At 35.8% G+C, this 19067-nt stretch overlaps 3 protein-coding genes across 3 annotated transcripts; 2 read left to right on the forward strand and 1 right to left on the reverse strand.

Annotated features, from left to right (window-relative positions):
• The first annotated feature begins 1120 nt into the window (after nucleotides 1-1120).
• LOC120338639 (cytochrome b-245 light chain-like) lies at nucleotides 1121-3862 on the forward strand. Its single transcript, XM_039406568.2, has one exon. The coding sequence runs from the start codon at nucleotides 1267-1269 to the stop codon at nucleotides 1792-1794; it is 528 nt and encodes a 175-aa protein (XP_039262502.1). The 5' UTR covers nucleotides 1121-1266; the 3' UTR covers nucleotides 1795-3862.
• On the forward strand, nucleotides 3820-12015 carry LOC120338622 (DCN1-like protein 5). The gene is made up of 7 exons (XM_039406567.2): nucleotides 3820-3959; nucleotides 6429-6583; nucleotides 6661-6823; nucleotides 8824-8932; nucleotides 9017-9121; nucleotides 9857-9959; nucleotides 10511-12015. Exons 1-7 carry the CDS (start codon nucleotides 3886-3888, stop codon nucleotides 10558-10560), a joined length of 759 nt encoding a protein of 252 aa, XP_039262501.2. The 5' UTR covers nucleotides 3820-3885; the 3' UTR covers nucleotides 10561-12015.
• Nucleotides 12016-13385: 1370 nt separating this feature from the next.
• On the reverse strand, nucleotides 13386-19017 carry LOC120325383 (EF-hand calcium-binding domain-containing protein 6-like). The gene is made up of 2 exons (XM_039391489.2): nucleotides 16352-19017; nucleotides 13386-16028 (listed from the first exon to the last, which is right to left on the reverse strand). The coding sequence occupies exons 1-2, from the start codon at nucleotides 18812-18814 to the stop codon at nucleotides 15708-15710; spliced, it is 2784 nt and encodes a 927-aa protein (XP_039247423.2). The 5' UTR covers nucleotides 18815-19017; the 3' UTR covers nucleotides 13386-15707.
• Between the last annotated feature and the right edge of the window lie 50 nt (nucleotides 19018-19067).

Below are 19067 nucleotides of genomic sequence, written 5' to 3' on the forward strand. Positions count from 1 at the left end.
TCGTAAACTCTCGCATCGCTCAATTGAAATCTGAGTTCTAGCAACGGTGATCGGCGCGTTCAAAAACGAGAGAGATGTCTTCTAGGCCTAGGGTAACTTCGCCATATGGTTAAGCCGTCTTATCGGCTTTCCTGGATAAATATGTGAATCTTATCCTAATCCTAGTCGAGTTGTATTCCTCCCGAGCATCGACAGCGTAACTTTGCTGAGCGATTGCTCGACTGGTGAGTTGTCTGCCTGTCATTGCTCTGTACGGTAGTCAAGTTGTCTGCCTCTCGAGCATCGGTACCGGTACCGGTACAGCGGTATGGCTGAACAAACTGACTAGCCTACTGATGAATTTAGCTCATAAGAGAAATCCTTGCCCTTCGGACATAAAGGATTAGAGCATTACAAGAACACGAAGAACAGCGCGGCGGTGTGGCTCAATGGGCTAAGCGTTAGGAATACGCTCGCCACCGCACCTCTAATTACTCTGCGTGGGTTCGCAGGTTCGAATCCCATGCAGGGATGGTTATGTGCGAGAGGATTGCTGGACCCCTCGCCGTCGTTAGGTGGTTCACGTAACCTCTGGTCGGTTACGGCTTCCTCCACCACCAAGTCCATGCTTTCGAAAACGAACAATATAACTAATCCCATACCCGACTTTGAATGGTAACCGGACGAGAGGCCGTGGTTCGCCATATGGCTAAGCCGTCTTATCGGCTTTCCTCTCCCCCGGGATAAATATGTAAATCCTATCCTATTTGTTAATATTATAGTTCACTAATCGTCGTCAAGTATCGGTACTTCTAATTCAGTAATTGGGGTGGCATAACCATTTTCGCATAACTAGCCTACATACCGGTATCGATATGTCATTTCTAACTTCCACTTGACTACTTCATTACAACGTCACAGTGACGAAATAAGCCCTGTCATCAAAGTATACGGATTGTCCTCCAAAACGTGCTGACGATCACCCGAAATCAAACAAACTATTTTCGTCTCAACGATCCAGATATGGGCAGATGGGAGAGATCGCTGGCATTAGCCTAGAGAGTTCGTTATCGTCGGCAGGGATGCCATTTTGCGCAATCGTAGCTTTTCTTTGGTAAGCGTTACTGCTTTATGATGTGATTTTGACAGGTGGGGGTGAGGAATAACACATGCAAAAATGTTTAGGCCAGGCCAACTAGAAGAACTTACAGACTTACCACATTTAGTGATCATGCACCCATTATTCTCCTTGCAGATCATATAATTCTGTTATTTCTTGTAATACCTATGGCTCCAAGACCACAAGAAAAACAAAGAAGTATTCAATGGTCAATGTGGGCAAATGAGACTGCACTCATGGGTGCCTGGATAGTCGTATTAGGTGGAATTGTTGGGATTATAGGTGGAGCCGTAGAGGAATTTCAATACTGGCTTCCGTTTGGAATATATAGTTTAGTTTTTGGATTACTGGTTGTGATGTTAGAATATCCACGAGGGAAGAAAAACAAAGGGAACACTGTTACCCGAAGTCATCAAGAAATTTTCACCAAAATTAATCATAAAATGTACAAGTTCACCAGAAGCTACTATATCCGTGCACTTGTTCTATTTCTGGTTTGTCTGCCAGCTGGAGTCATTGTTCCAACCTTCTTTGGTGCCTTCTGCCTGTTATCCGCCAGTATAATCTACCTTGTTGCTGCTATAAGAAATGAAGAATGGACACCGGTTGGAATACAACTTGATAGAGCTCAACGAATTGATACAATATCATCTCCTCCGTCGAAGCCACCACCTCGTTTGCCGCAACAAATTTAACATTGTTCAGTTGTTACTCAAAACTTGATAAAAATCATTCCATATTCCTGTTTATTCAGAAATATGTCCATTTTCAGATTATTATAAATTTTCATGTGTTACAGGCCACAGCTCACAGTCTGACTTACGGTTTTCAAGATAATAAATGTGATTGTGTTTTTACTACAAAAATGCCATTCCAGACCCCTATTTGACTTGCTTGTTATCTTAAATGCGCTTATTTTAAATTTCTAGCTTTCTAAATTTGTGATAATTTTTAAAATAACAGACATGAAGCATTATAATTTTACATATCATATTTTTATTTGTGAAAATGTTCTGAAACAGAGAATATTTGAAAATATTTATTGGTGTCAATGAGTGATGCACTGGCATTTTCTAATTGTAACAATCTTCAATTCTTGTTAAGCGCATCAGGTTTCTTTTACATTTCATGATTTTTCGCATCTTACAGGTTGTCCTGAAAAATGGACAAAGAAGATTTTACAGTTCAAACACAATATTATAATACTTCCTATACAGGAAAATAATTTTAATAAAAATCTGAGAATTTTGTGACTCCGTTTTGTGACTCTCCACGGAGTGACGAGATTTATCGGAGCACTGCGAAAATAACAACAAGCAACTATCAACTGTCAAATTGGTAAATTATTGGGCCTAACCCCTAAAGCGACATCTCAGTTTTTGTTGCAAATACCTACCGTAGGTATTGAAATATATCAGATAATTGAAAAAAAATGTTAAAAAATCGTCAAGTTGACAATACAAGGCAAATTTCCATCAGCTCTGTTTAGCCCAGTGTGTCCAATTGAGCATTTTACAATATTTATATTAAGCACAGGATATCAGAAGTAAAATTTAACACATACTTTGGTTGACCAAATACATTTTAAGTTAACATAAATAGCATAAGAGTTTATGATATGAAACTAATGAAAATTAGACAGAAAACCATCAATTATTCCATTGATTAAAAAACAATGATTTTGAGTCTAATCGGTACCTTCCCATGCGATTTTGAATACTTGTCCTGTATGTCTGTATGTCCTATACCTCCTTCAGTTTAATATTTCAATTAGCCAAGATTTAACTTTTGCTAAATTTTCAACTAATTTATGGAATTGCTGTTATGCCATTGCGCAAATTAATTTCATTGATGTCATTGTAGTTACCTTACCATGTGGTATACATTTCTCATGTGAAGTTTAAATTTTGACATATTATAGTGATCTGAGTTTTTGAGACAGTAAGTGCGAAACTTGAAAAATTCATTTTGAGAAAATGATGATAATGATAACGTATATTTTTTATTTTTAAACTGTTATAACTTTTTATTGAATTACTTCCATGAATTTTGCTTCAAATTATTATTAGATTTTCCCTTTTGTCTTGAAATCCTCGAACAGTGGAAACATGTTTTTTTTTTAAAGTATTATGGAGAGTATATATTCGTACAAGTATTACATGAAGTAAAGTGAAATGTGTAGCAATAGGAGAAAGATTTTAAAATTGCTTTTTAGTAGATATCATTGTTCTTCTCTGTTTGGGATGTATGTTTCACCCAAAAAGTTCCCAAAAACCCTGTTTGGCACATAAGATCAACAATGCCCATTTTCTAAATCAGAAATCTATGGACAATTTTATTTTTTGTAACATCTTGTCTGACCAATGTCAGCCATCCACAGACACTTTGTTACAACAATAATATACCATTATATCTGCTAACTTTTCTTGTCCAGGAGATTTGCCGTAATTAAATTATAATTCATCCTCTAAATCAATAATTGCAGGAGCTAATTTCTTCCATTTCATGGATTTGTATTCGAGAAATATTATTTTTAAATATGCACCTTATACTGTCTTCATATTATGGTAACTTTTCGTCATACCAACTATTTTAATTTTATTTACTGTAATTTTGTCACAATTTTAATATGATGAAGTTAATGATTTCATAAAGCTTTGTGTAATGTTTCAATATAAAGCCGCTTTTGTCTTCTACTTGTCTATTCAAAGCTTACTATTCTAACATATTTTCTTGTATTCTTTATAACATAATTAACAATAGTATTTAGAAATGTTGGTAATATAATGCCTTCAGTAAACAAAAAACGAAAAAATTCGACTAACTGTGGAGAATCAACAGCTAAAAAGTCAAGATCAAGGTATCGGTGCTTTTTTGTTAAAATTTGTTATAATATGGTGCTTTCATGCTTAAATATGTCTTTCACTTTGAACAAGGCCTATACAAGCAAACGAAACAAATTTGTAATTATCAAATTGTTGTGATTTTTAATCGACCTATTTTAAGCCAGAAGTGTCTTTTTATCTGTATTTTACATTCTGAGAAGTGGGCATAATAAGAGTTCTAACATTTAACGACATAAAAGTTGTTTCCTATTTGGAATAAGTGTTATAAATTTGAAGACCAATTTATTTAATTATGTGAAATAAAAGAGCCAATGCAGTTATTGATCTGTATCAATATAGCCAAAGACTAATGAAACACATTAGTATGACTGGACATTTCTGGGTAGTCATTTCACATATAATTCATCAATTTCGCTGTCTGAATCATTCAATGAGAAAGATAGTGTTTCTTGGTAGTCCAATAACTAAGACTGCTGGGATTTATATTAGATTTGCTTGCTAGTTTACCAGCAATGATAATAAGTTGAACAGACATAGTTTAAGATGGCGATTTTGATTTAAGTATTTTTGGTAAATTAAAATAATTCTATTCTAAGGAAGCTTATATTATCATTAGTCTGGCAGTTTCATTAACAAACATATGCCCAACTGATTACAGGTAATATTCCAGCTTAAATGTCACAATATAATAACATAGTTACTTAACAACAGTGGAACTTTGTAATATTGTCTAGACTTGAACTGGTGTCATTTTATGTTCAGGCAGTCTTCATATCAGTTTTAGAAATAATCTTTTATGAGGTAGAATGTTTTTATGGAAAATGTAATATATTTTATTATTTTTTGATCAGTTGGGATTTGTAATTGTATGGCAAATATAATACAGAGGCTGACTATGTTTTCCCGTCATATAGGCCTAATTAGGAGGCTTAATGAGTTCATGGAAATATATTATGTAGAAAATGATTTGGAATACTGCCACTGTAAAGTTATTGAGATGCAGAGTCAAATTCTCAGTTCTGTTTGCTAATTAAACTGTGAGATACCTTTCTGATCAAACAAATAGTCTTTAAAACTTGATCAAATATTTGCCTATTTATAACTGATCAAGTTTGGCACATCCCATCCCATTCTAACCTCCATGGACCATGCAAGTGTTATTTCTCGCTGTATACCATTCATGGTGGTTCTTTGTTACAAAATTGATGAAAGGAGTTCTTCCTGGGGAATGTTTTCTTGAAGCTTTTCTGTAATATTTTCAGCTGGTGTGGAAATACCACGACATAAATTGATATGTCTGGTGTAAGTGAATAGTCCTAAATAAATAGGTCTGAGTATATTGTTAATTAGGGATCTCCATATATCCGCATTCCGCAGAGTTCAATATTCTAGAACAGTGGTGCTCGAACGGTGAGGCGCGCCCCGTAAAGGGGCGTAGACAATTTTCTGAGGGGGCGAGGATCTTATTAATTAAAAATAAAAACATTTGTTAAAATTAATCTTGTCCGCCTTATTTTAGATAATAACATATTCTTATTTTGTCAGCCAAAAACAAATGCACCAATAAAAATAGCAAAAATTTTTTATTGTTTTTGAAATTTCACTTATATTATTGTTTACTCCATCCCCGTGATGTGAACGATAATATCATGTCCGATATCCATGAGTCATTTGTTCAACTTTTTCTTCGGGGCCTGACATTCATTAAAATATTTTGCTATTCCATTATACTTACCTTAAATGGGATTGCTTTTTTTTCTTTATTGCCCAAACGTTATGTTTATGTTATTCAAAAAGTATCCATAACTTTTCTCAGTATTTTTGAATGCATCTTTCTCCCCATCAATGATGCAATGATGACTAAATCATCAAGGCATTTCTGTTATGTATCACTTTCTTATGGTATTTTAAAGACCATTTTAGGATTACTGTTTGTAGTTGGTATAATAATAAAAGCTCTGTCCGTTTAATATTGCCATTTCTATTAAAATTTGCTATCAGTCCAGTCCGGCTGAAATGGAATTGAATCAAACCTTTTTTATGAATCTAATAAAATATTTCGATGGACCTAAAAAGGGTTATCTTGAAACCTTGAACAAGGCTGTGTAGGGTTTATATGCAAATCTGGTATCATATAAGCATATGCATAAGCATATTTGACAACATGGCACATCGTTCTAAGTGTTAGGAATACCCATACCATTACACCTAATTATCCTGCACTAGTTCGCATTTTGAATCCTTTGGGGAATAATTACTGCACATGTGAGAAGATTGCTGCCGGTTGATAACGGCTTCCCCCGCCCACCACCAAGTCCATGGCTGTGCTGTGCCATATTATGATTAAGCCATTTTATGTCTTTTCCCTCTTTTGAAATAAACATGGAAATCCTATCCCAATATCAAATTCTAAAAAAATAAAATTTTTAATACTTGAACATTTTGTTTGGTTAACCTTTTTTTTTTTCTATCTATTAATGCAGTAATATGAATCGACAGCGAAACATCAGTGATTTGTTAATGGGTAGTGGAAAGAGGAGACAGCCTGCTAGTGCAAGATCTCACGGAAAAACATCCTCGCACTCTCAATCTTCGTTTTCCACAAAAAAATGTTTAAAGTGGTTCCAGGAATATTCCGGTAAATAATTGTAACAGATTTGTTAGGTGAGCATTTCATTCTTTCCAGTATTCAGTATTTCTTCTGTTCTTTTCAAGGAATGAATGATGTCATTGATCCTGAAGGGATGGAAAAATTTTGTGAGGACATTTCTGTAGAGCCAGAAAACGTTGTTATGTTAGTGCTTGCTCACCAACTTGCCGCTAAACAGATGGGCTATTTTACTCAGGGCGAGTGGGAAAAAGGAATGGGGAATCTGCAGTAAGCAATTTTTTATATTATGTATTATAATTTTGGTTTTGCACTCACATTTTGAAAAAAAAAAAACTAAATATTTGGCGCAAACTTTACTCAATTTTCTGTTGAGAATCATTAATGAACTTGAGCTAAGGTCATTTTTGTCTCTGATAATCGCGTGCCCTGGGTACTATAATGATAGCCGAAATCCATAACAATTAGCAAAAATAAATTTTAGTATGCCTGACTATAATGTGTACATGGACATACTTTTGCATGCAGTGCGGTTGTTGCAGCTTCCAGAATACTCAGTTCGATAAATGACCATATCACATTATTATTGAAAATTCATGAAATACTTTATGCCAGGGGTGTGCAACCTTTTTTCGCAGGCGGGCCAAATATCAATAACTGGATAAAACCACGGGCCGCACCTTTATTTAACATAGGCTTTCTATTAGTTGCAGGCACAAAATAGTGTCTTTTTGTTGTTGATCTCATGTCGTCATCATTAGGGGTCCCTGCAGATAACGCATAAATTTCTTAAAACTGTAATTCGAATATATTGTTACACCCAATTTAAACGAATTCAGTGAGTAATTTGCTGCTGGATTCTTTTTCCGACTACTTTTATCCAAATTTGCTTTAATGGAAGTGCTAGCAATTAGAAATGACGCCCATGTTAGAAAAAAATATGTAACCGAAAAGTGCCATATTCGAAGCGATGACTTTTTTCAAATGTGGAAATTTATCTTAGTTGAGATGCATTTAATATAATACGACAAGATCCATTTCCAAATACTCTGCTGTCAAGTGTCAAATCTTATTCTAGATTAGATTTAAACAAAATCAACTGATAGGCTGGAACCAAAACTCGTCTAGATTTTGTATCTCTCAATATTAAATTTTTTCAAACTGCTTTCCAGTTGCCTAATCTTCAATTGTCTGTTCTTACAAATTCATTAGCGTCAGCTCCGCATTTTCCTTACAATTGTTCGCTGCTCGGCAAGTGACATTTTTGTGAATCGCGTTGTTCGCTTCGCTGTTAGGACGTTGTAACAAAGGCATAGATAATAAATTGGACTTGAATATAAGCTTTGCAACGCAAAGAGAACCAGATCAAACTAAATTAAAACTAGTTTAGCTGGCCACATCATTTAAAATTGGCATTTCTCCACGGGCCACACAATTTTCCATTGGGGGCCGCATTTGGCCCGCGGGCTGCACTTTGCACACCCCTGCTTTATGCTCTAAAAAACTGCGCTGTTTTGTTCAATGTTGCAGCATGCAGCAAGAGTTTATGGTTTCCTGCGATTGTGATAATTACTTTTCAGGCTGTACCAAAAGAATATTGTTTTTTACTGTTGAGTACTGGTCTGACCTTTCTAACTCGTTAATCAAAAGTATCGTGTTCCAGTGACCGCATGGTATCCAGGCAGCCATTTTTCCCATTATATTTTTCGTTACTCCCTAAGTGTGTGAACCAAGATGGCAGACACCAGAACGTAGTGTGTGTACCAGGATAGGGTTAGGCCATAATTTTAGGTACAAATACTACGGGAGTCACTTAAAATTATGACCTAACCCTAACCTGGTACACATATTACGCTCCGGTGTCCCATTTTTCTTACATCTGTGTTGACTGGTAAAATAGTAGTATACAGCCGCTCCATGCTTTTGTAGATTTTTAGACACAAAGTGGACCTATAGTCTATAGATCATTTTAAAATTGAACCTAACCTCCAGCTTTGAACTCCAAGAAAAGCAAATTTTAATAGCAAAAGCTTTTGCGAATTCTTGATTTCTGTATTTGGCTGTTGAGAATGCATATTTAACTTAATGCTCTTTGAGTTCCTGTCGGAAATCTTAATTTTGATTTTCACCATTAGAAGTCTGAACTCCAATATGAATAAAAATCTCCAATTGGAGATTTCGACTCTAAGCCTGGTTTGAATAGTAAATATTTTACACGCATGAACATACCTTTTTTTTTATCCAACTTCAATTTTTTTTTTCGATTTCAGATGTGACACTGCAGAGAAATTGAAATCGAAACTTGATTATTTACGTTCTCTTCTCAATGATCCTTCCGAATTTAAAAATATTTATAGATATGCGTTTGATTTTGCAAGGGTAAGTTCGTTAACTTTGTGACTTTTTTTCATTAAATTCCCCCTACGGGTTAACCATGAATGTAAAATAATTTGATAATTTTAGGAGCCTGATCAAAGATGCATTGATATCGAAGTTGCAAAGGGAATGTTGCAATTACTTCTTGGATCAAAGTGGTCAATGTTTTCAAAATTTTATGATTTTTTAGAGGTTTGTATATTGGTGCTTCAAGTATGGTCCGAAAATGGAATCTGCTAAATTGACCTCATCTCACACATGGCATGTACCTAAATAAATAATTATTCAAGTGGGACTCCAACTCAAGTCAAACAACAAAATATGGCATTGTTTTAAAAAGAAATTTATTAATGTGTAAACGAGAATATCAGTCGGAGACCGAAGACTTATCGATCGAAAGTTAGGGGATCCCCCAAAACAGAAACTGCTGTTTGATCCATTCTTACTCTATAATGACACCGTGTGTCCCATCCCTAATTAATTATTAACTCGCTAATCATACGACGTAATTAATCCAAAATCAGTAGGCTTCTGATCTGAGATATGATGAATGCACATGCAAAATTTGGAGCAGATTCAACCTCGCTTTCGTGAGATATCGCGTGTATCTAACAGACAGACAAACAAACAGACCTATCAACATACTCACCGATCAAGATCGATAAGTGATAACAGCACTGGCCAGTTATCTTATCTGATTCATGATTGTTCATAGAATTTGTTTGAAATTTGAAAAGCATCATCAGTTTCCATATCTGGTACAAGTTCTCTCACAAGCGGTGTCGACTCATTCAACCACTAAATTGAAATAAACATGAAAAATACTGATTGATTTGTAGTAGATTATAGACATTTGAATTAAGTACTAGTGTGCGAACATTTTCTTCATGTTAACCTACTTTTGAGCTGTCTACAAATTTTGTTTAGAAATCAAGATATAAATCATTGAACAGAGATCAATGGAATAACGTTTTAGAATTCAGTCGTGCGATCAAACCTGACTTTTCTAATTATGATGTGGATGGAGCATGTGAGTCTCTGTTTGTTTTGTTATTCTCGAGAAAACTGGTATAACTGAACTTACGATAATTCACCATTTATTGCATATAACATACGGTACTTGATTGCCTAGGTATATTCTACACTTCATGTTAATAGAATGATTATCACTTTGTAAAATGTAGGTTTTTTTTTTTTAAAAGGCCATTGAAATATTGAATATTATTAAAGCATAGCTATTCTTTGCAAGTCTAAGGAAGTCTGACCAAACGAAGTCAGACGAAACGTTACAGAAATAAATTTGTGTCAGTGTGCAGCAAGACTCTTGAATCACTTAGGATTCCTTGCAGTGTTTTGATTCCATTTTCATTGCTTTTGCCCATATTATGTATAAGTTATATATTATATAATATAACATGAAGTTCATGGACACAGTGATCATAGGCCGGTTAGCATCTCCCTCATCCAGATATAATAAATCTAATAGGCTGTGCCAAATTTTGAAGGTTTCCAGCATTTCCAATTCATATGAGTCCTATCTTCAACTTTATTTGTTATTTTAAATTTGATATTTTTTTACAGGGCCAGTTCTTATTGATGAATTTGTTGAATGGTACAAAGAAAATTCTTAATCATTGATGTTTCAGTCATTCTGATTATTCTGTTAGCAAGGCACTGCTGTCATATTATTGTAGGTCATCGACAATTATAATCTATGACTATAATTGTATTACAGTCAAGTACACAGGATTCTAATATAGGAAATTTTTTTAATCAATGCTACATTTGCAAGGTATAAATGTAGTTAAAAGTAGTCTGCCGGACTTTACTGCTTTGTTACAATGTGAGTTCCAAGGACTGAATTGATTTGGTCAAGTTGCGCTGCTATCATTTTACTATGAAACAGGATGTCAGTGAATTTACACTTTTGCATCTTCTATTTTTTAACTGGCAACAAAATCATTTCAAAGTGTTTGAATGCGCACCACACTTTAGAAAATTATTTGGGGCATTTTTACACTTGTGAACTGGAAACAATAGGTATTTTATCTAGTTGTGCCATGATCTTACATTATTTGTCTCAGATATAGATCGAAATCAAACAAGCGTATTTCTAATAGTTACAATTTGTCACATCAATTTAATCTGACCCACAATGCGATAAATTGTAGCTTTGTTGTGAAATACACCACCATGTACTATGTTTTTGTTACAGTATTTTTCATTTTTCAAAACATTTTGTACATATTTTTTTTTTCAAAATTGCTTTGAAATCTCCAACTTTAAAAATCGTCACCACGATGAAGTACTCAAGAAAGCAACTCCTCATTGATAGGTGGTATCTGACTCCGTTTATACTGTGCTGTTGCTTACCATATTATAATGTTAACTACCATAACATGAATTTTATTCATCTATCGCTGACAAAAATCCTTTTCATGTATTTGAGAAGCGAAACTTCTTTTCTTGTTTTTCGATTTTTTTCTCTTTTGTTGATGTTTTAGTTTAATATTTCCATGTGTACTCCATTTATTTAACAAATTCTTCGCATTTGTTTGATTCTGTGTAGGAATATTTTTATGCAAGTTCATGAAGATAATTAATATTGGGATATGCTTTGTTTTTATTATCCCCCCCCTTGCTCAGGAGTGGGTATGCACCTGTATAATATTTTAGGTTTTTCTCTAAGTTACCTTTCTTGATTGCATGGAGAAATAATATACTTAGTTTGAATTGAATACTTCCTAATTGCTATGTATTACAAATTCGGAGAAAGGATTGATGATTTGATAAATGATTAGGTAAATATTTCTGAAGACATTTTCACGACACCGTTGTTACATTGTTAAACCTTTTAATATCCCAGCTAGATCTTACGAATGGGTTCCCGAGTATCGATTTTCGTGTTTACTTCTGTTATCTTGGTTAGTCCGTCAACCGTGACGTAATAATCAGAATTTTAGCAGCGACATGTGCACTTTTTTCTCACATAAGTTTCTAAAAGTCTGTGTGATACTGGGGTTGAAATAAGGTATCGGTACTTCTAAATGGCAGGTGACTATTTCGAATAAAACTATGATTATGAACCTGTTGACCAGCTTGTGAGCGATAGCTTGAGGAATTACTCTCCGAATGAACGTCTAAAATTTCCAATGGAACTGTATTGATACATACGTTGGATCCGATAACTTGTCTGTTTTCTCTCAAATAATGGGTTGTAAGCGGCTTTCCTCTCCCCGGGGTGGATACGAAAATCCTATCTTGTGAGTTATCTGGCCAGGTGGGGCGTGCTTTAATATGTACATAAATTGTATTTCCCAAATTGTCGGAGTCTGGTATTACGTTTTTCCAATACTGGTAATCGAAGCAACAATTTCTGACACCACCTGAATTAACTTGAGTGTTTTCAACAGATAATTGAAGAAGGCCCGTATACGCCAACGTTTTTGCTATCTTGCGAAGCCAAAAAGTTTGTTAACTCGTGGCCGAAGTATTTTGAGTAGCTGAAGATCTGTCTAGTATTTCCACACATACATGATAGTTTTAAAATTTTCATGAAACTCCATGGCAGGGGTCGGCAAACTATATGTGCTTGCGGGCCAAATATCAACTTTTTCGGTAGCGCGCGGGCCGCAATATTTACGCCTTTGAACAATCGCCATATTAAACTTCAAATTATAGCGCATTGCACATTCTATTGCTGCGTTGAAAGCCTGCCACAATGAGATGTGTATGTGGCGTTTTTTTGGATAGTGAATAACACTTTTTGTACTGCCGCACAGATGAGATGTGGCGCAGTCTCACGGTCGAATTTCCGATGACAAGTTTCGTAACGAGTTCAACATTAAATTCCTATCTGCGGTGCTGACTGCACAAGAAAGAAAAATCTTTTTCCGTCCAAGCACTTTGGAATGTTCGACCCTCGTCGCTGTTCCTCAGATATTTTTGAATTTTAAATATCAATTATCCAAACGGCACATAACTGACGCTACTTATTACAAAACAAGCGCCGTACAGCAGCACTTGTTACCACATAAATCCGTGTAGTGACAATAATCATTTTAGGATCAATTTTTATGTTTTATGTATCAAATGACGGGTCGTTTGGGGGGCGCAACAAATTAGCTCACGGGTCGCATTTGGCTCACGGACCGCAGTTTGTCGACCCCTGCTCCATGGGATTGACGCATTATTTTTCAACCAAAATTATGAAGGCTGGTTTTAATTTTTGTTGGAAATCAGAATTTTTCACATTTTCTATTAACCTTTTGTGTTTGTCTTCGATTTGCGTAAACACAAATTCAGATCCCGTAGATTCATATATTCAATTCAAGCTGATGGTTTTTAACTAATTTCGAATATATACTATAACATTAAACAGATTTGTATTGTCGAGTAAACATAATTTGATCATTTAAATGAACTATTACTTAGAAGTCAACAAAAGCTTCTTCCACTAAAAGAGCGCCAGATTCGGATGTGGCTAGATGCTTGCATGATCCATTTTCCATTTTAGGTGTTCCATTACTTCTACGACAACGTACTATGTCAAACTGGTCGGATTTAGGCGACGAGATTTATGGTCGCCTTGCTTTGTATAAGGACTCAATCAAGACCCAATAGTACAATACTCAACATGTGCCATAGAATATTTTTACTTACAAAACTTTAAAATCGTCAATAAAATTGGTGTTAACTTTTCTATAGTGAAAGAAAAATTTATTCTCAATAATACTCGTTGCCTTGCCACCCCGACTGAAGTAACGGAAGAGAAAGTTGTAACATATACAGTTAGGAAAACATTTGGAAAGACATTTCCACAACTTCGATGAATAAAAAATAGAAACATTACAATGTGCTTTACAAACAATCTCTTGTGTTTCAAATAATATATATATACTTAGGTCTTAGAAAAAAAAAGATTCGGATTTCGTAACATTAAAATCTCTATGAATCTAGCTTTTATAACTGAACTGGCTTAACTTTCTCCATAATAGAAAATAATTATTGAACTTTCGATAAGTAAAAGCTTTATAAATTTGAAAAAAATATTACCAAATAGAATTCTAATCACATGCTGGTATAGATAATGTGTGAATGTCTTTTGAAATCATGAAAAATAAATAGGTTTTCGCTGTAACTCGAAACGTTTTAACATTTCAATATTTGCATACCTCGCAATTTTTTTTTGTTCTGCTATTAGTTTTCAGCCGCATTTATTCTACAATAAAAAAAATGTATTTGTACTATAAAAGAACATTAGTGGGTGCAACGTACAGTTTCGAACGATGAATTTTTGATGTAAACATATTTAGAATATATCGTACGTGTTTAAAAATCCCCGGTAGTCGAAAGTGATTATACTACGCGAGAGTAAACGAAAAATTGCATTTGGTGTTGTTTCGTCATAAAAATATCCATATTGTTACATCACCAATGTCACTGAATTGACAAGTGTTATGGCTAGCGGAGGCTACTAGCGAAGTTGAATAATGTGCTTCGCTAGTCTAAGTTGTAACTGGCTTTCTAGTTTTTGGCCGGGAATATATTATGCTAGCAAAATAGGCTTTATGGAAACATAAAAATCAAATGAGGAATCTATTATGCCTGATAACTAAATATTAACGTAATGGCCGAACAATATAATTCCTGTCGGGTGTTTTTTTGCAACCAGCCTAAAAAGTATTACAAAAAATGTATTAAGTTGTAAGCTATTTTGTAACCAATGAGTTCGAAAAGAAAGCTGACCAATTCACACATATTTTTTACTGGATATGGGAGGGCAAATACCACAATGCTTAACTTATTTGTAAGTTGTGTCGGTGAGAATCTAATACGGCATTTTCTCATTATGGTACATTCTTCGTAATGAAGAGTTTGAAATGTAGAACTAAATGTGGATATAGTAAGATTTTTGCACGTTTTAGCTTAATAAATGACAAATGAAGATCAATGTGTTTGGACAATAAAAGTGTTTGTTTTGTATTGTACTATTTACCTTTTCTCGGCACTATTGTGGCCCGCGAACAATACAAAAATGATAGTGTGGCCCGCGAGGCCGACAACCTTGGATCACCCTGTACTACGTAATAAATAACATTTTCATTTTTATGAAGACACACATTCAAATTGATTGGTGCTAACAAAAAACAGCAGAGGAATTGTTTCGTTGACCAACATCAACAGTGAATCACATTAAATCGATATATATTAATGAATAATTGTGCTCTCTTCCACAAAAATCTCTACATAAGTGCAACATGATAAAAATATACATAATAAAAAATTAATAAACTACGTGAACTGCTTGATTTTTTGCAAATTAATTTGGGTAAAGCCACAGAAACTCACCATCATTCTCATATCGTCATCCTCTGATTTTATAGATCAGAGATGACCTTAATCGCTTCGGGGGTTGTTACATAATTAAATCTATTTATCCAATATCAAAACAAGTATATGATAGATTTTCTCTAAAAGTAATAATTTTTAATGTGCGTTTAATAAGTAAGATTACAAACCTGAAAAACGTTCAAGAGTTGAAAGACGATAAGATTGGGCCTAATTACCTGTAAGTCTGAGTCAAAAACTACGAAATATATGATTCGAATACTCCGCAATACGTGTTGCTTTCGAATATTCAAATTATTTGGCCAGTCGCTATATTCTCATAAAATCATCAAACAATAATTGAAGGTTTCATTTCACTAGATATTTTCCTGTGCTTCAAAAATATAAGGTTGCCACAAAACTCTATATTCAATAATTTGTGATCATTTTAAACGTTTGATTTTCGTGTGTCTGGTCGCACACCAACTGTATCAGACATAAATCGTTTATAGTCAACTTTTCCTTCAAGATCTTTGTCATACTGAGAAAGAACATGATACACTTCGTCTTCGTCCAACACTACGTTGCACAGTTTTAGCACGCTACGAAATTCTGGAAGGGTAAGCATTCCATCTGATGACATGTCCATTTTTTTGAAAGCTCGGCGCAACGTACGCCAGTCGCCAGCTAATTGCTGCTTCAGCTTCGATGTAACGTTTTCCAGTCCACCTATCGGTTTCCCTGGAATCATTGACGTGGGCAGCTCCGCCTGTGAAAGAAAGTACATGTTAGGCAAATAGTTTTTATATGGTTGGTCATCTGTTGAAGCGAAATAAGACAATCCACACCCATCTACAATCACGTTATTTGACTGTTGAACAAGAAAAATCATACAAGTGTACTAACTTCGGTGAATTGTCAAAAAATTAGAGAACTACTGTTTTGAAGCATTTGAGATGACTTTTTAATTTCACACGCAAGTTTCAACATCAAAGTTTGAAAATACTTCAAATAGAAATTACCATTTTATTCTCTTTAAGTTATACGTAATTTAATTGGGTAACTTAGTTAGTCTAGTCGTCATATACTAACCTGAGGATGGGTCAGTACCGATAGCATGTTGTTTCCTTCTCGCCACACTTGTCTACGCAGAGCGAATGGTTTCAGAAATTCAATATACGAAACTCGACCATCCTTATTTGTGTCAAAACGGTCGCAGAGCATTTGAGCTTCGTGATTCGTAAGGTGCACACATAATTCTATGAGTAAATCACGAAATTCTTCTCTTGATACGAAACCAGTGTGAAACGGATCCATGTCGACAAATTCCCTTCGCAAGTCTTCCCACATATAGTCGACCTTTGCCCTCAAATTATCTTCCAGCATGTCAGCATCGCAATTCAGCTTTCGTGATCGCATCATGAAATCGTTGTCCCCTCGTCTTGGTGGTGAAATTTTAGCATTTGGAAAGGCAGCCGATTTTTGCGAGTGACCGTAAAACCTGATCAATTCCAGGAAAGTGAACGTGCGGTTTTTGTTGATTATGTATGTGTCCCACAAGCGTCTAATTTCTCCTCGGGTCATAGGTCGCTGTATATTCATGTTGTGGAGCAGATTGTACATCATTTCCTGCGTGAGTCTACCCGAGTTGTATTCGTCTAATTTTCTGAATTCAGTTTCTAATTTATTCATATCGTTTTTCACCAAGTCTCGCAAAATATCATGAAGTTCTTCTACGGAGCGTTGCTTATCGACTGCAGGTAGCGAACGTTTTTGTTTCTCTTTGTTAGTTGCAATAGTAGCAACTGATTTACCTCCCCATAGACTAGGGGCTCCCTTTTTGGCATCGAACTGGGCCATGAAGTCTGGATAACGAACATTTCCGTCCTTGTCTAAAGGAACGTTTTCCATGAACATCTCGAATTCAGAATCTGATACTTCAATTTGGAATCGGCTTTCTATGGCTGCTCTGAATTCTTGTTGTGAAATTATGTCTTGATGGTGTTTATCAATTTTGTGAAACATTCCAAGAAGAGCCAAGAAGTTTGACTGAAATAAAGTCATCAATTTTGATTCCACTGCTGTAACGGTAGACTTTGGTGTAACTGCTCGAGGATCTTTATTAAATCTGTGCTCTGGGTTGGACAGAATTGCATGGGCAACTCCATCTTCACTCCGATCTTGAAATTTTGTCAGGAACTGGACGTAATTTATGTCCCCTCTTTCCGACAATCCACATCGCGCCAAAAACATGTTGAGGGCGGAATCCTCGCGCAGATACAGATCCATCTGTGCTAAAACTCTTCTAAAATTATCTCTTGATACGGTTCCCACCTTATCCGGATCAGCTTTACGGAATTCGGACCGCATTCTATTGAAGCCTTCTCTAAACTTGTCTTTGAGCCAACGCTCTATGTTGATTGACGTTTTTCGTTCTACTTCGCTTCTTGGTAACGAACGAGCACTGGATGGCGGTGATTTTTCTTTTTGAGTAGCTGACTTTGAGCGACTCTTTTCTCTGAGATCCAAAGCTCCCTTCTCTGGCGGCGTATTCCTTTCCTCTCTGAACTCAATTCCTAACTTTTTAAGCAGAGTTTGGGCATTTATCACACCAATATTTCCCATGTCGTATTTTTTCCATAACTTATCAAACTCTTGTTCGTCCATATAGAATCCTAATTTGTTGAGAACATTGCGAAACTCCGGTTGAATAATACTTGATGATCCACCTGGGTTCATTTGTGGAACCAAATCTGCCAGATCTAAAAATCTCTGTTTGGCATGTTCTTTTAATTGAGCATGAACTTGTGAAGCGGTCATCTGGGATCGCTCAACTTGTTTTCGAGCAATTGGATCAAGCCAGCGTGGATATTCTGATGATACACTTTCTCGAAATTGGCTGTAAAATTCATCAAATTTTATTACTGTACGTTCGTCCAAATGGAGTCGCTTCAAGAGCATATGGTATTGCTTAGGTGAAATCAATCGGCCAAGTACAGATGTCATTATATGTAAGAGAGCTTCTGTAGTTACATTCCCTCTACCTTCTGGGTCGTTGTTTTTGAACATTTGCCTGATAGCAAAAAATCCTCCTGCTTTGAGTTTTTCTTTCAGTATGGCTTCGAGCTCGTCGATCTCAATTCTGGTTCTGGTGCTCGGTCGTGACATTGTGCTCATGCGGCTGACATTGCTAGCTCGTGATTCTGCTCTGCTAAAATTTCTATTTGATCCAAAAACTGGAAGCCGAGGCTTGGTTTGATCTGTAGCAGCCTGAACTTTCACGCCCTCTGGTATGGCGTCTAATGGAACAGGTGAAAACACCTTTTTATGAGCTGCTGATCCATTTCTAGACTGGGCAGATCTTCTAACCACCATTCCTCTTTGGGATGAGGTATCTTGAACGACTTCATTTTCATTTCTGCTGCCACTTCGACTAATGCCTCTTACCGACATTGTTTCCGGGTTTCCTAGCCTAGACAAGGGGTGCTCTATTCTAGGTAACATACCCACCCCTTTGTCTGGCTGTCCAAGCCTGCTGACGGAGACCTGAGACATATGGCAGTGTTTTGCGTACAAATTGGAATCTCAAACGCGACAAAATCAGCGTTATACAATGTTTATACCAAAAATCGATCTTATTTGCGCATGCTGATACCAGCAATACCGACTGATACTTTTGATACAAACAGATATCTCCCATCCCTCCTGACAATGGAAATATCACTCATAGCAACGGCCGGCTTAGCGCGTCTCTCTCGTCCCGGGGCCTTTGGAACGATACTGATTCGCTGTATACCTATTGTTCTTC

The sequence above is a fragment of the Styela clava genome, chromosome 1 (genome assembly GCF_964204865.1).
Source record: "Styela clava chromosome 1, kaStyClav1.hap1.2, whole genome shotgun sequence".
Lineage (NCBI taxonomy): Eukaryota > Metazoa > Chordata > Ascidiacea > Stolidobranchia > Styelidae > Styela > Styela clava.

Bases quoted from the DNA above. Each gene is read 5' to 3' on its own strand.
- LOC120338639 (XM_039406568.2), top strand. From the start codon at position 1,267: ATGGCTCCAAGACCACAAGAAAAACAAAGAAGTATTCAATGGTCAATG.
- LOC120338622 (XM_039406567.2), top strand. From the start codon at position 3,886: ATGCCTTCAGTAAACAAAAAACGAAAAAATTCGACTAACTGTGGAGAA. The intron at 6,824-8,823 runs GTAAGCAATTTT...TTTCGATTTCAG, and splicing joins AAAGGAATGGGGAATCTGCA to ATGTGACACTGCAGAGAAAT. The intron at 9,960-10,510 runs GTGAGTCTCTGT...ATTTTTTTACAG, and splicing joins TTATGATGTGGATGGAGCAT to GGCCAGTTCTTATTGATGAA.
- LOC120325383 (XM_039391489.2), bottom strand. From the start codon at position 18,814: ATGTCTCAGGTCTCCGTCAGCAGGCTTGGACAGCCAGACAAAGGGGTG. The intron at 16,029-16,351 runs GTTAGTATATGA...TTTCTTTCACAG, and splicing joins CGGTACTGACCCATCCTCAG to GCGGAGCTGCCCACGTCAAT.